This window comes from Penicillium waksmanii, assembly GCF_028829765.1.
Source record: "Penicillium waksmanii strain IBT 27052 chromosome Unknown utg000005l:1.0-5232799.0:1.0-5237142.0, whole genome shotgun sequence".
Taxonomy (NCBI): domain Eukaryota; kingdom Fungi; phylum Ascomycota; class Eurotiomycetes; order Eurotiales; family Aspergillaceae; genus Penicillium; species Penicillium waksmanii.
In genome coordinates this window covers 4,366,798-4,382,266 of record NW_026643252.1, presented here as the reverse complement: position 1 = coordinate 4,382,266, position 15,469 = coordinate 4,366,798, and the positions used below count along the sequence as shown (strand labels likewise).

Sequence of the window (15,469 nt, the reverse complement as noted above, 5' to 3'; positions counted from 1 at the left end):
AAGAGAGCAAGAGCAAGAGCAAATAGCAAGGTTGTCTGGTAGCCCCCGCGGATGCAGGAGTTGGAGAAGAGTCAAATGCGAATGCGACGGCAGGCGCAGGCGCAAAAGCAGAAGCAGAAGTGCGGAGTCCGACGGGAGGTCACTCGGTCCACGAGATACGCGATAAGAGAAAAAACCCTCCCCGCTTTCAGCTTCCTGTCTTCTATTTTACCTGGCGGGGTGATAACTCTTTGACAACTTCTTTCAGACCTCAACTCACTCAACATCATGGCTAGCAAAGCACAGGTCCCTTCTCCTGCCCAGGGTGTTGGTCCCATCTACCGCCCTGATGGCGAGAAGCCCACCGCAACCGTCTCCAAAGAGGTTTCCTACGATAATGTCCACGTGCTCCCGCAAACACCTCAGTTGATTGCTCTTCTGACGTGAGAATACCTTCCAACAAGATGAAAAGATCTCCTTGGAATGCTCTATCTCTAACAAAATAAATAGTATGATCCGAGATGGGCGTACCGCCCGTGCGGACTTCATCTTCTACTCCAACCGCATTATTCGCCTTTTGGTGGAAGAAGGCTTGAACCACCTGCCCGTAGTCGAGCAATCGATCCAAACCCCCGTTGGACGGGACTACCTAGGTGTCAAGTTTGAGGGAAAGATTTGCGGAGTGTCCATCATGAGAGCTGGAGAAGCTATGGAGCAAGGACTGAGGGACTGCTGCCGGTCAGTTCGGATCGGCAAGATCTTGATCCAAAGAGATGAGGAGACCTGCATGCCCAAGCTTTTCTATGACAAGCTTCCTGAAGATATTGCTGACCGATGGGTTCTTCTCCTTGACCCTATGTTCGCCACTGGTAGGTTCAATTTATGAATCATGTCATATCAATGGCATGGCCTCTCTCTTTGCTTCTGACCGCCCTACTGACACTATACAAAGGTGGATCCGCGACCTTGGCGGTGGAAGTGCTGAAGGAGAGGGGAGTCCCTGAGCATCGCATTCTGTTTTTGAATTTGATTGCTAGCCCCTCTGGCGTTGCCGAATTTGCGGAACGATTCCCCAAGTTGAGGGTCGTCACCGCGTTCATTGACCAAGGGCTGGATGAGAAGAAGTATACACGCCGCCTTACCCAATTATTTCATAGATCTAACGATACTAACGAAACTCACAGATACATCGTCCCTGGACTTGGAGATTTTGGCGACCGTTATTATACGCTGTAGAGCCAAACTTCTCGTCCAAGACATGGCATTGTAAGTTGAGGCTTGACGCATACGCTGCCCGGCTCCTCAGGCCTAAATATAGTATATAGTATCATGGGTACCCCAAGCATATAGCTTGGGACATCGTTGACGATGTTCACCTTCACTTCAATTCCAACTACTTCCAAGAAATTATTTGATTGCCAATGTCCCAAGTCCAACCGTAAATCCGTACAGTATATTGTTGATAAAAAGAGAAAATGTTGATTGCGTTTGAGTTTCGAAAGCAGAGCGCATCCGTGGACAAGAGTGATTGAGATCGAAACGAATTGATGGATGCGCCGGAAATAACCTTCATCGAATCGGTACCAGAACCATGCGCCGTTCGCCCCCTCCCTCCCTTTTTTAATTAAATCTCGAATATGATCAGTAATCGTCTTCATCGGCCTCCGCTAGTGCCGGCGCACCCTGTTTGCTGCTTGCCAGCTGCGAGCTCGTAGCGCCATCGTATTGGTTGGCGCTTTCCTTGGCCACAGCATCGCACGCGTCGACCCAGTCGGAATAAACGTCAACTCCAGCGGAGAGATCTAGCAGATTTGTGAGTAAATGCGCATAGTCGCCGGGGGGATTTCCAATTTCCACGTACAGTTGATGCCGGTCTGGAACTTCTGCCCGCAAACTTTGCAAGATAGATCGCCAAGACCCAGCTTCTTGTCTAGCTTGACAACGACCGAGTTTTCATGGTTGCAGAAGAGACAAGCGAATGTGGTGGCAAGAGGTTCCCGCTGGTCTCTGTTAGCTGGGATGGGGAAAGTGAAACGGATACGGGTAGAGGTCGTGTTCGTACCTTTCGCGGCCCTTGGGGTTTACTGGACGACTTGCGCTTTCCCTGTAGGATAGATGGTTAGGATGGACTGCGTGGAATGGACTCGGCGACATCCGACATACCATGCTCTAGGATGACAAAGTGAGTGTTCGCGATGGAGAGTTGGGAGTTGTGAGGGGTTGGCGCCGGTGCGGAGTACCAGCTATCGGAGATCCATTCTTCCGCGCCGTCCCCGTTCTCCAGCCAAGACTCAGGCACTAAGGCGGCTAGGAGGGTCGAAAGTCGTAAGTACTGGCTCAGCAATGGAATTGGAATTCATGATTGAGAAGGATACGAGTATACAGAATAAAATCAGATAATTCCGAGTTATCTAAACAGTACTGTTAATTTTCAACTGGAAATACAATATGGTTACCATTTACTAGTACGTAGATACATAGATAGAACTTCCCTTTAATCGCTATAAGACACAAGATCACCACCGCACTCCAAAAAAAAAAAAAACAGCCAAAGCAAAATCGACAGTGAGGTCAGTGATACTACTCGTAGTACTCCTACTCGCATCAGTAAGATCAGTCATCCTATAAAATAACCCACTCTGATTGGCTCTCCTCCGAACGGTAAATTTGTGAGTGTGTGTCACGTGCCGCTGACCTCAGCAGTAGGGCCTCGCTTAGCGAGTTTTCTGTGGGTTGGAAATTGGAAACCCTCCCTAGCCGTGCAGCGTGAATCTCGAAACCTTTGAGCGCCGTGGAGCGATACCTTTGTCTATCTTTCAACTAACACACAGATAGACCGATTCGCAATGGCTGTTGGAAAGTACGTCGCCCAACTCTTTCGATCCCCTTTACTGGCCCTATCCTCGTCTTCGCGTCCTCGTCGCCATCTCGAATTGATCGACTAACCCACTGGTCTTTAGGAACAAGCGCCTTAGCAAGGGTAAGAAGGGTATCAAGAAGCGCACTGTCGACCCCTTCACCCGCAAGGACGAGTACTCCGTCAAGGTGAGTTCCCTACATTTCTCAATCGCTTGCAAAGCGAATATTTAATTGGATTTCGAAATACTAATAATTCCACCCAGGCCCCCTCCACCTTCCAGACCCGCGAGTAGGACACCCCTCCTTTTTTTCTCCCTTGACTATCGATGACCATGGAACAATCGATCCGTTACAACGAACAACAGATGCTAACGAAAACCAAAGTGTCGGCAAGACCCTTGTCAACCGCACCAGCGGTCTGAAGAACGCCAACGACTCCCTCAAGGGCCGTATCTTCGAGGTCTCCCTCGCCGACCTGCAGAACGATGAGGACCACTCCTTCCGCAAGGTCAAGCTCCGCGTCGACGAGATCCAGGGCAAGAACTGCCTGACCAACTTCCACGGTCTGGACTTCACCACCGACAAGCTGCGCTCCCTCGTCCGCAAGTGGCAGTCTCTCATTGAGGCCAACGTCACCGTGAAGACCACTGACGACTACCTCATCCGTCTGTTCGCCATTGCCTTCACCAAGCGTCGCCCCAACCAGATTAAGAAGACCACCTACGCTCGCTCTTCTCAAATCCGGGCCATCCGCAAGAAGATGACCGAGATCATCCAGCGCGAGGCCACCAGCTGCACCCTGTCTCAGCTCACCCACAAGCTCATCCCCGAGGTTATTGGCCGTGAGATCGAGAAGTCCACCCAGGGCATCTACCCCCTGCAGAATGTACGTTCTATCTCTGGTGGAAGTTCTGTTTATCAGTCCTCTTCAGCCGACTAATTTTTCTGTTTCTTTCTTTCAGGTCCACATTCGCAAGGTTAAGCTGCTCAAGCAGCCCAAGTTCGACCTGGGCGCCCTCCTGTCCCTCCACGGCGAGTCGGCCACTGATGACAAGGGCCAGAAGGTCGAGCGGGAGTTCAAGGAGACTGTTCTGGAGGCCGTTTAAATGGCGAGACACAATTGGGGTGGTGTTTCTTTACGTGATGTCAGTTAGGTCAATCATGACATTTATTGTCTTCTCAGGATACTAGGAAAACAAAAAAGTTCACGACATGTATGGCACATTTCACATCATCAGGCTGAGACTGGTGTAGTTCAACCGGTTCTCCAAGGCGGGATCAACGTCATAAGATAAATCTGCTACTGCCATCCTCGTAGTCTCGCTCATGTGGTCAGTCTTGGTAGCCCTGGAGTATAGCCAGCGATGGCTTGGAACCATCCAAGGTTTTTTTTTGAAATCTGAACGACAATCCACGTAGTACCATCCATCTACTCTGCTATCTTGCAAAGTGGATTGTCTATGTCCGCATCATTGTAAACTACATGGCTTAGCATAGCTGGTATATGTGCTATGTTGCGTCCTGATATATTTGTGTGCTTTTTCTGGGACTAGGGCCACATCGAAGTACCTTCAACACCGGCGATCAAATATATCGTGTGCAAAGGATAGTACACATTTTGTTCTCAAAATTTAAAACTCAAAATTTAAAATTTAAAAACAGTTTCATCACTCAGCCTCAAAGTACATACACATTGTGTACCTACGTCAGCGTAGAGCACTGCGTGAGAACCGGAAAACTGCGCTAGCCCCAAAGAGGCAAAACTGAGCACGGGGGGCTGCTGGGACCGACTCCGCCAAAACGCGTTTTCGCGCGTTCCTCAGGCTAAATCCAACCTTCTCCCTTTCACCTCCCCCATCTCTCATCTCACTCCTACCCCCCCCCATCGGCAACCGAATCCTTCCTCGCATGCCACCCTAATCTCTGATTAGCCTTTCGCCTCACCCACCGCGCAAGTCTCGCAGCTTTCCGCAAGCTTTGCCTTGCACCAGATCGCCAACATGGCCGACAAGGTTGCGATTGACAAGAAGACTTTCTTCAACCACTTGTCCAACTTCTATGCGTCATGGAAGGCTGACAAGCGGTCTGGAAACACCCTGTTCGGTGGTGCAGACTCAATCGTCATTCTTATGGGAAAGACCAACTCGAATGAGAGCTCATTTCAGAAGAACAACGCCATGCACGTATGTCATTCATTCACCCACTCCTCTCTGGTGGCCCGGCGCTCTTGATGTTCTTCCTGCTAACATACTATCTTTGTTATCAAAGTTCTGGCTCCTCGGATACGAATTTCCCGCTACCCTCTTTGTCTTCACCACCGAGGCCGTACACGTTGTCACTACCGCAAAGAAAGGTGCGTCCTGCCAATTTCGCTCTTCCTCTCAGAATACTGATACTAACGCGGTGGGAATATAGCCGAGCTTTTGGAGCCGTTGAAGGGTGGCAAGATTCCCGTCGAGATTTTGGTGACTACCAAGGAACCCGAGACTAAGACAAAGGCATTCGAGAAGTGTCTGAGTGTCATCAAAGAAGCAGGAGTATGTCATTTGCCCAAGTTGGAAGATGTTCTTTACTAATACCCGAAACAGAAAAAAGTAGGCACTCTTCCGAAAGATACGACCACCGGACCCTTCGCCGATGAATGGAAAAACGCTTTCAAGGATGTCCAGAAGGATGTGGAGGAAGTCGACATTACCCCCGCGCTTTCATCCGCCTTCGCCATCAAGGACCCCGAAGAGCTGGTTTCCATCCGCAATGCTTCCAGGGCCTGCAGTGGTCTGATGTCGGAGTACTTCGTCGATGAAATGTCTCGTCTCCTTGATGAGGAAAAGCAAATGACACACAAGGCTATTGCCGCAAAGGTGGATGGGAAAATTGACGATGCGAAGTTCTTCAATAAGCTTGCGCGTCTGCCGGCCGAGTTCGATGCCGAGCAGATCGACTGGGCTTATGGACCTGTGGTCCAGAGTGGTGGTTCCTACGACTTGAAGCTGACAGCTACATCCGATGGCAACAACCTTAAGCCTGGCATTATTCTTTCCAGCTTCGGAATTCGGTATAAAACCTATAACTCGCTCATCGGGCGCACTTATTTGGTGGACCCGAGCAAGTCTCAAGAAGCAAACTACTCATTGCTGCTCAATGTTCACGATGCTGTGATGAAGGAGATCCGTGACGGGGTTGTGGCCAAGGAGCTATACAACAAGGCGCTCAGCGTAGTCAAATCGAAGAAGCCTGAGCTCGAGAACCACTTGACAAAGAATGTTGGTGCCGGAATCGGTATTGAGTTGCGCGACTCAAACATGGTTCTCAATGCTAAGAACAACCGCCCTCTCAAGAACGGAATGACGCTCTGTATCAGCATCGGGTTCACAGATCTGAAGGATGAAGCCAAGGGCAAAGGAAACTACTCTATGGTCATTACCGACACAGTCCGAGTAGGAGAGAGTGGTCCCCACATTTTCACCAAGGATGCCGGCGTCGATATGGACTCTGTCTCCTTCTACTTCGGAGACGAAGAGGAGCCGGAGCAGCCCAAGAAGGAGAAGGAGTTAAAATCGAGTACCGTGAATAGCCGAAACGTTACCCGCACGAAGCTCCGTGCTGAACGTCCCAGTCAGAGCAACGAGGGTGCCGAAGCCCGCCGTCGTGAGCATCAAAAAGAGTTGGCTTCCAAGAAGACCAAGGAAGGTCTTGATCGATTTACAGGCACCACCGGAGATGATAATGGTGTGGCGCAGAAGAAGTTCAAGCGCTTCGAGTCTTACAAGCGTGATAACCAGCTGCCTGCTAAGGTCAAGGACCTCACAATCTATGTCGACCACAAAGCCTCGACTGTCATTGTGCCAATTATGGGAAGGCCTGTGCCGTTCCACATCAACACCATCAAGAACGCTAGCAAGAGTGACGAGGGCGAATACGCCTATTTGCGTATCAACTTCCTCTCGCCGGGTCAAGGTGTTGGCAGAAAGGATGACCAACCGTTCGAAGATCCATCGGCTCATTTCGTCCGCAACCTAACATTGCGGTCCAAGCACAATGATCGCATGGCGCAAGTTGCACAGGACATCACCGAGCTTCGAAAGAATGCCCTGCGACGGGAGCAGGAAAAGAAAGAGATGGAGGACGTGGTTGAGCAAGACAAGCTCGTTGAAATCAGAAGTAAGTTTCATTCATATTCGACATCACCCGCAATATCACATATACTAACCTATCTTTCTAGACCGCCGTCCCGTCAAACTGCCTGACGTCTTCCTCCGTCCCCCGCTGGACGGAAAGCGTGTTCCTGGCGAAGTCGAGATCCACCAAAATGGTCTCCGCTACCTCTCACCTTTCCGCAATGAGCATGTCGATGTGCTCTTCAGCAATATCAAGCATCTTTTCTTCCAGCCGTGTGACCATGAACTGATCGTCTTGATCCACGTGCACCTCAAAACACCCATCATGATTGGAAAGCGAAAGACGCGCGATGTTCAGTTCTACCGCGAAGCTACCGAGATGCAGTTCGATGAGACGGGAAATCGCCGCCGCAAGAACCGCTACGGCGATGAGGAGGAATTCGAAGCCGAGCAGGAAGAGAGACGCCGAAGGGCTGCCCTGAACCGCGAGTTCAAGGCTTTTACTGAGAAGGTCTCGGATTCCGGCAAGGATGAGGGTGTTGATGTTGATATTCCGTTCCGTGAAATTGGTTTCACTGGTGTGCCCAACCGCTCCAATGTCCTGATCCAGCCTACTACGGATACTCTTGTTCAGCTCACTGAGCCTCCTTTCATGGTCATCACTCTCAATGAGATTGAAATTGCCCATCTAGAGCGCGTGCAGGTATGTTTCCCGGGTTTCTTTCCCCCGCTATCTATATAAAACCCTTGCTAACATGCCCTTTTTTTTTTCTTTCTCTAGTTCGGGCTCAAAAACTTCGACATGGTCTTTGTCTTCAAGGACTTCCACCGCCCACCGGTGCACATCAACACCATCCCCGTCGAAGCGCTGGAAGGTGTCAAGGACTGGCTCGACTCCGTCGACATCGCATACACAGAGGGTCCACTGAACCTGAACTGGTCGACCATCATGAAGACGGTCGTCAGCGACCCGTACGGTTTCTTCGCCGACGGAGGTTGGTCATTCTTGGCCGCTGAGTCCGACTCCGAGGGCTCTGGTGACGAAGAAGAATCCGCATTTGAATTATCCGAGGATGAGATGGGCGAATCGAGTTCCGAGGGGGACAGCGAGGGGTATGATGATGATGCTAGCGCTGATGCTAGTGAAGATGAGGAAGAGCTCAGCGGCGAGGAATCTGGCGAGGACTGGGATGAACTTGAGAAGAAGGCTAAGCGTGCGGATAAGGAGACTGTTATGGAAGATGAGGGTGCTGGTAAGAAGCGCAAGCGGTAAATGCAGTTCTTCAATGGGGTGGTTAATTCAATTACGTTGTTTCTCTCTCTCCTGTCCAGGATTTCTTTGTTCTTTCACACGGGGAGAGGCCTATGGAGGACAAAGAGTAGAGGGCGAAGGGAAGGGAAGGCTTCTTTCTTTACTTGGTATTTACCAAGTTATGTATTTTTTTTTGGAGAAACCGGAGTGTTTTCTATGAATTTATCTGATTTGATTTGATTTGATTTAAAATGAACCATGTGCCACTTGGGCACACAATGTAAGAATGTAGATGTAGATATAGATGTAGATGATAACCCCAGCCCTAACTCTATAACAAGAAAGAAAAATCCCAACGAGGAAAGCCCAGTCAACTCCACGAGTAAAGTTTAGGATCACTGTACTCAAGTTATATCTTGGAAGCCCTCATTTCCCTCTCCTCATACTCCCCCACATACTCCTCATCCTCCGGATCTGACCACCAGTAAAACTCTCATAACAAACATCACTCGAATAATCCATAAAGTCATGAACCAAATCCTCCCCAGGAAGATCAGGACAACTATCCCTTCTAGCAGGACACCCTCCCGTAGGCGAAGACTGCTGCGGCGTATCATCAATATAATCCCCGGGATTCGACTCATCGCAACTCTCGCCCTGAAAAGTATGCAGTAGGCCATTCCAGTGTCCGATTTCATGAATCGCTGTTCCGCCTCGGTTATATAGGTCCAGAGTTCCGCCTGGCATTGTTTGCGCTAGGACGTTGCAGCCGTCTTTGACGTAGGCACTACGCGGGCTGTTGGCGTTTATGCTGGGGTCTGGGAGGGTGCAGAAGCCTAGGACGCTGGCGGAGAGATCGTCAGAGGCTGAGTTGGCTCTGGATGAGGTGCGGCCTGATTGGCCTGGTGCGGCTTCGAGGTTTGTTTGGAAATATACGTTGAGCGTTTTGTAGGTTCCTTTTCGTAGGGCGGTTTTCATGCCGATGTCGTCGGTGTCGTGGGCCCAGGCGTCGTTTACGTGTCGAGTTATTCCTGCTAAGCGGTATCTGATGCCGGCGTCTTGGTATGAGGATTGGAGGATTGAGAGCTGGCAATGATTGGTCTTTGGTTAGTACTGACTGAACTGTGACTGACTGTATGATCTTCGACCACCTTCCCCCTTGCTCGAGCCCTAGCAGGCAAGGTACAAGGAGGAGAGCAAGAGCAAGAGCAAGAGCAAGAGCAAGAGCAAAAAGTAAGTAACTAACCTGGCTATTAATCATATCATCAGAAACCTGACCCGCCTCAGCCTTACTACTGATAATATGAAACCAAGTCTCAATCTCAATAGGCCCATTTCGAGCTTCGGAGTCAGTGGTGTTTGAATTTGACTCGTCGACTCGGACATTATGCACTGCGTCAAGGAAAGCTGGATCTGGATGCTCGGTGCCGCAGATACCGCGTTTCTGCTGAGAGGCTAAGGGGGAGCAGTGCGTCTGCAGGAATAGTAGGTTCAGGGCTGTGAGGAGAAGAACCACGGGAGCAAATGAGTGTCGGACCATGGTGTTGGTGTTGGAGGGGCTCCTGTCGTGATCTGATCTTCAAGTTGTCGTGATCGTTTTCCCACTGGGTTGTTGCCGGTGTTATTATTCCCCCGTCACACACGCTGAAAGAATAGATGGAGGCCGGACATCCCTACGCATTCTCTATATGACCGGACCTTGCCACGGTGCTAGTGCCAGGCTAGGCTAGCGAGAAAGCTGGCTGGCTGCTGCTCCGATGGATGCCATGAGCTTGGCCGGGGAATGCGGCGTCATCAGTGTGGAATGCATGCTGCAGGCAAGGGGGGGGGAGCGGGAAAAATAAGGGTTGATGGTGGGAACGTGTCTATCATTGACGCATTGGGGGATTCCTCGGCAGTCTTGATGAGGTCATTTTGGGGAGGGGGGAAATGCTGCTTGTTGTGACAAATGTTGGATTGGATAGATACATAGATATAAACGCAAACTCCTTGATAAAAAAATAAACATAAACACCTGATCCGGGACGGGAATGGTCCACTTAATTTATTCACAGACCCAATTGCATTTGCATACTGGAGAGGAAACCTCAGGGAGGGAAGGAGCCAAGATAGAAGATAAAATGAGAAGACTTCTGCTTTTTTTGGAAGATTTTTGTGAGGATTAGTTCTGTTGGTTTGGTCCAGTTCGGTCCAGTTCGGTCCAGCTTTTTTTTATCGTCTAGGGTGCACCTCGATCATCTCGTCCGGTGGTCGTTGCGGTGCTGGGCTGATCGGTTGTATCCCAGGTTAAGTAGGTGTGATCACCCAGTTTCCTATGGAGACAATATAATTAGCACGAGGGTTCAAGTCAAGTGGTCTCCATTCGGAATAGTCATACCTAGGCCGAACCAAATAAGCAATCGTGAACAAAGCCCCCAGAAGCACACACACTCCTCCCACAACAACATAAGCAATTCCCATGAAAGGATTCTTCCCGCCAATAACGGTGCGCGTCGAGAGAAGAATCGCCTTCGTTCCGGAGTACTCGGTCACATTGAATCCTAGAATCATCGTTAGCAGATTATCCCGAACTAGAAAACTTCCAACCATTCCATTTCACCCTGGCAAACATACGATCTGTAATATCCAATTGATAAGTCCCCTTCTCCATAGCAGTATCATCATTCCTGCGCGACAACTTGCTAAAAGAAGGTAACCCCGCCGTCCTCATCCAAACCATGAAATCCTCATTCTCATGTAAGTTCGGAATACCATCCTTCTCATAATTTTGATCGGCCCAATTCGGCGGCGCGACGACGTCGTACTGGCTGTATTTGGTCTGCTTATACAACTCCTTATCACTCGACCAAGCGATTCCCTTCTTCGTCATGCTGTACGTAGTAGTCGAAGACTGGTCTCCGGACAGGAGCTTGGGTTCCGAAATACTATCGTTGAACATCGAGTTCGCAATTAATCCACATGGGTAAATTGCTTTCTGGGTCTTGTCGTCGACGGCAAGCGGGGAACAGGTGCTGCCCTTAATGCTGGAGTTGGACACCGCTGTGCCCTTCAATTGGTCCAGGGAGAGCGATTGCACGTAGCGTCGGTGGTTTTGGTAGAAGTTCGTCAGGCGGTAGTACATGAAGACGGGCGGGCCCATTGATTCGGGGATTTCGAACATCAGGGAGCAGGTTGTAGTGCCGTTGTCTTTTGAGACGGATTTTTTCCATGACGGTGTTGTGTTTGGCTTCGATTTGAAGGTGTAGGATACCTGGTGCGGTATACTTTGCCATGTTGAAGGGGCTTGCGCTCCGCAGTCGGTGTAGTCGAGTACGAGCTCTTGAACCTATGATTTGACACAAAAACGTCAGCGACACGCGCGGCGAAACGGGAGGAGGCGGGAAACGATGTCGAGTGACACGCGCGCGCGCGGCGAAATGGGGCTTTGGGGAGGGTCGGATAGCATACCTGGGAACTGGCCCAGATCAGAACACCACCGATGGGCGCGAAGAGAACGCCGACAATGAAGAATAAGGGTAAGACACTTTTGGGTGTCAGGATCGGTCTAGGTCGAGGTCAGTACATCCAGGGGTTCTTGCAAGAAGGATATCCAGGATAAGCCGGAAGTGACGGGCTTACTGCCAGGCCTTCAATCGCTGCTGTCGGAAAGCAGTATCTAACGTGTCTGTCAGTCTCATCCAACAATAGTCATGAGAGAATCATTTCGTTCCAAGAAGCACTCGACGGTGCGGAGGGAGACGGATGGGGGACGGGTGGGTGGATGCGCACTGGCTGGTCTGCGGGACTTGGGCTTCTTGTCTGCTTCGGCAGCGCGGGTGCGCTCATTTTCATCGACCGACTCGGGCCGAGTCACATCATCCTGCGACATGGCGACGGTGTTACGCGTGGGGAGCGATGCGATGTCGATGGCGATGGCGTGGCGATGGGGAACTTGAAGGCGGAACGGAACGTATGTACGAAGGGACAAGGAAAAAGGCGGCCGGGGCGGACAAGAGATACGCTGGTAGACCAATCAAAACATCGGATGGTCCCCACAGCCTACAACAGACAGAGTGTACTAGATGACGTAGGCTTATTTTTAGAACACAGCCTCATTGAAATTGGAATAGAATAGAATAAACTACTAGTAGTTATTACTAGTTATTACAAGTGGTTGTTGTGATATTGACTACAGTCGGATTACTGTATTTGTTGAACTTCGGGAGCGGATGTGCTTCATGTATGTATAATGTCATTGCAAACAAACGAATCGTATCTGGTCAGGGTATCATATCATCCCGAGTACTGAAACTGGTGCCAAAGAAAATCCCTTTCAAAAGGGCGTGCAAGAACCAATCAATGTAAGAAAAAGTCACATAAACACCGCATGTTGTCCCAAGCCGGCCATTCTAGATGGGGGATACAAAAATAAAACAAGACATGTGCGTGGGCACAACAAATCCAAGAACGCCTTAGCCAATATCCAATCCAAGGGGAAATCCATGCAGCAAAGGCAAGAGCAACGCAACGCAACGTATCGCATGCAAGCAAGCAAGCATGGGGCGAGTGGGGGAATGAGCCCCAAAAAAAATGAATGTGTCGTAATGCATCATTGGCAAAATGGTAGCCGAAAAAAAGGAATAAAAATAATAATAAAAGGTTGAGGGGAGGGAGAGAGAAAAGAATGAGAATTCAGCGACGAAACCCCAAAGTGATCGGAGGTGAATGGACCTGTCTTCCCATAGTTGAGGATGGGAAGATAGTACTCCGCAGAGGGAGGAGGAGAAAATAGTAGATCAGGGCTGGAGTCAATGACAATTAATAATCGTTCGGTCCGAGAGGCAAGGACGGTCAGTTTACTGGATCTGGAAACATCCATAGTCTGTCTGGTCTGGTCCGGGTTGGACTCTTTGGTCGGCGAGATGCCGAATCTTGCGGTGAATCCGGAGACGGAGAGGGGGAGGGGAGTGGGAAGGTGGAAGTGTCGCGATACATCAAGCGACGGGGGGAGGTGAGATGGGGTAGGAGAGGGATGGCAGGATGGCACTCTAGGCCAGTCATTTGCGAAATCCCTCGACGATGTGAATCGAGATGTTCTTTATCTCAAATATTCACGGAAAAGATCCGGTCGGAACCAACCAACCCGATCATAGGCGGTCCATAACTTGCTGGCTTTATTGACGTCAATTTTGCAGGCCTGCTGGGCATCTGTTTTGCGAAACTCCTTGCCTACACTCAAGGCGCGGACACGAGCCTCGAAGATGCGACGCTTGCTACACAGATATGTGGCACAAGACAATCTCAGGGTGGAGGCTAGATTGAGCTCGGCGGGACTGAGCAGATGTCGGTCCGGGTCATTGCTCAAATCCAGCATTTGCCCCTTCCAGTCAGCCTTGAGCGCTTTCGTATTACCCGCCAGGATCTCCATGGGAGGCGAGAAGTCCTGCAGGGCATTGAAATCCGTGTCATCCCGGTTGGTACCGATGGATCCACGTGGCTTGGCATTGGCTGGCAGAGGGGAGGATTGGTAGTCAAATGAATCCAGGGCTTGCTGCTTGGGGGTAGATTTGGGAGTACGGCGCACTCGGGTTCGGGGCGCACGCTGAGCTGGGGTGAGACCACCCCCGACTTGACGATGCTTATCCGATCTGTGATTCTTCGCGGGAGCGGGGGCAATCTTCTTCAATCGGGCATCCAGGTCGGCTGGGCGAGTGCGATTCATCAAGACCAACTGGCGTTCCAGCGTCTCTCGTTCCTCGCGGGCCCAGGCGGCCGGGTTACGATTGTAGTGAGTTGAGACGACCGGCACACATGATAGGGCGAGGAGATATTCTTCTCTGGTGGGTTTATTCCTCTTGTTCTCAAACCTGGCCATATGCGAGATGATATGTTGATCCACCAAGGCAGCCGCAGCAGGGGGTGCAATGGGACCGAAGAGGGGCTGTTCCTGTTCCTGTTCCTGTTCTTCCACGCCAGTGACCGAGTCATGACGAGGAGGGAAGAGAACAGGATCGCGAGTGGAAGCAACATCACGATCAATTTGATCGGCGGTATGCGATCGTGCACGCTTCTTGGTGGCTGTATAAGGCGTGACGGGTGGCGACGGGAGATCCATCTCGGACTGTGTGCGCTTGCGATCAGCTGAGATGGGAGGTAATTTAATATCGAGCGATGGGGAAGAGTGAAAGGTCTCCATTGGCTTTGACTCGGGGGGGAGACATTAGGCTCGATACTGGTAGACGATGCATCATGGTTGGGTGTTTGCCTGGATATTGCGACCCAAAGGTCATTTCCAGGGTGGGTGGGGTGTGTATGTGGGGATAAATTGGGTAATTGGGTAATTGGGTAGAATTGGGATCTGGGAGATGGAAGAATTGCAGTAATTGCAGGAATTGCAAAAGTTGCAAGAATTGGGAGATGATGAAGATGGAGAGAGGGGAAGGGGAAGGGGGGGAAAAGGGAATTGATGGGTTAAATGATGAAAGGAAGTCAATGGAATAGGCAGCGGTAGAGTGGAAGAGTGGAAGAGGGCGGCAGGGGGGATTTGTCAGGCAGTGGCGACGGGGTTAGTGAGTCAAAGCCGAGAGAGAAAAGGGAAAAGGGAAGAGAGGAAAGGGAAGAGGGGGACTAGAACTAGCATGGTCTGACTGGCGCCTATTTAAGGATGAGTCAATCAGGTCAGAGTCATGGTACGAGTAATATTGTATCAAGTTATTAAGACTCACCTTTCGAGCAGCAGTACAACCACATGACAACCTTCATGCGGGCACGTCGCTCATTCGTTCATGGGTGGATGCCCGGGTGTTGCACTAAGCCTCTTTTGGTCTATCCAGGCGATCCCAAGAGGCGGAGTCCCACCAATAATGGTCGAGGATTCCAGGGAGGGTAGCGTGATCGGGCGATCGTGGTCTGAGATCATAGATCATGAGAGCATTGATTTCAATTGAAGAATGGGGATGTCATCATACAAAAAAGCAGGTCCAGAGTAGAGAGGGTATAGATGATATGGTATCTACAGTCGCTGTAGCATTGTGTTTATAGAGTATACTGACCTAGGTACTATACGTATACCACAGTACCGGTGGTATACTGCCCCGTGCGATGTATCCTTATCTAAACCGCCAAGCTGATGTGCACGGCTCCCGAGGCTAACTGCGCCATTGGGGCCCAATCTCACTCGTCTCACTCGAAATCACCCTATCGCATCCGTTGCACCTTTCAGATGACCCCTGGCTTGATCATCCTGACAAGGCCAATTCCTGTCCAGAGTACAGAGTAGGGG

General features: G+C 50.4%; 7 protein-coding genes across 7 annotated transcripts; 3 read left to right on the top strand and 4 right to left on the bottom strand.

Moving 5' to 3' along the window:
* Nucleotides 1–267: 267 nt before the first annotated feature.
* Nucleotides 268–1,215, top strand: N7481_006522 (uracil phosphoribosyltransferase; the record flags this gene model as incomplete). The annotated part of the gene is made up of 4 exons (XM_057265741.1): nt 268–422; nt 490–848; nt 932–1,103; nt 1,164–1,215. 4 exons carry the CDS (start codon nt 268–270, stop codon nt 1,213–1,215), a joined length of 738 nt encoding a protein of 245 aa, XP_057123461.1.
* A 405-nt stretch (nt 1,216–1,620) lies between these two features.
* N7481_006521 (transcription elongation factor 1 family protein) lies at nt 1,621–2,145 on the bottom strand (the record flags this gene model as incomplete). Its single annotated transcript, XM_057265740.1, has 4 exons — nt 1,621–1,781; nt 1,841–1,979; nt 2,042–2,083; nt 2,143–2,145. The coding sequence occupies 4 exons, from the start codon at nt 2,143–2,145 to the stop codon at nt 1,621–1,623; spliced, it is 345 nt and encodes a 114-aa protein (XP_057123460.1).
* Nucleotides 2,146–2,825: 680 nt separating this feature from the next.
* Nucleotides 2,826–3,944, top strand: rps1 (40S ribosomal protein eS1; the record flags this gene model as incomplete). The annotated part of the gene is made up of 5 exons (XM_057265739.1): nt 2,826–2,839; nt 2,940–3,024; nt 3,102–3,127; nt 3,223–3,724; nt 3,801–3,944. The coding sequence occupies 5 exons, from the start codon at nt 2,826–2,828 to the stop codon at nt 3,942–3,944; spliced, it is 771 nt and encodes a 256-aa protein (XP_057123459.1).
* Nucleotides 3,945–4,838: 894 nt separating this feature from the next.
* spt16 (chromatin-remodeling protein SPT16) lies at nt 4,839–8,229 on the top strand (the record flags this gene model as incomplete). Its single annotated transcript, XM_057265738.1, has 6 exons — nt 4,839–5,021; nt 5,107–5,191; nt 5,254–5,375; nt 5,427–6,999; nt 7,061–7,659; nt 7,738–8,229. 6 exons carry the CDS (start codon nt 4,839–4,841, stop codon nt 8,227–8,229), a joined length of 3,054 nt encoding a protein of 1,017 aa, XP_057123458.1.
* Nucleotides 8,230–8,634: 405 nt separating this feature from the next.
* Nucleotides 8,635–9,748, bottom strand: N7481_006518 (zinc metalloprotease; the record flags this gene model as incomplete). Its single annotated transcript, XM_057265737.1, has 2 exons — nt 8,635–9,294; nt 9,455–9,748. The coding sequence occupies 2 exons, from the start codon at nt 9,746–9,748 to the stop codon at nt 8,635–8,637; spliced, it is 954 nt and encodes a 317-aa protein (XP_057123457.1).
* Nucleotides 9,749–10,426: 678 nt separating this feature from the next.
* Nucleotides 10,427–12,076, bottom strand: N7481_006517 (CDC50/LEM3 family protein; the record flags this gene model as incomplete). Its single annotated transcript, XM_057265736.1, has 6 exons — nt 10,427–10,520; nt 10,586–10,748; nt 10,822–11,533; nt 11,656–11,752; nt 11,827–11,863; nt 11,977–12,076. 6 exons carry the CDS (start codon nt 12,074–12,076, stop codon nt 10,427–10,429), a joined length of 1,203 nt encoding a protein of 400 aa, XP_057123456.1.
* A 1,209-nt stretch (nt 12,077–13,285) lies between these two features.
* Nucleotides 13,286–14,383, bottom strand: N7481_006516 (uncharacterized protein; the record flags this gene model as incomplete). Its single annotated transcript, XM_057265735.1, has 1 exon — nt 13,286–14,383. One exon carries the CDS (start codon nt 14,381–14,383, stop codon nt 13,286–13,288), a length of 1,098 nt encoding a protein of 365 aa, XP_057123455.1.
* Between the last annotated feature and the right edge of the window lie 1,086 nt (nt 14,384–15,469).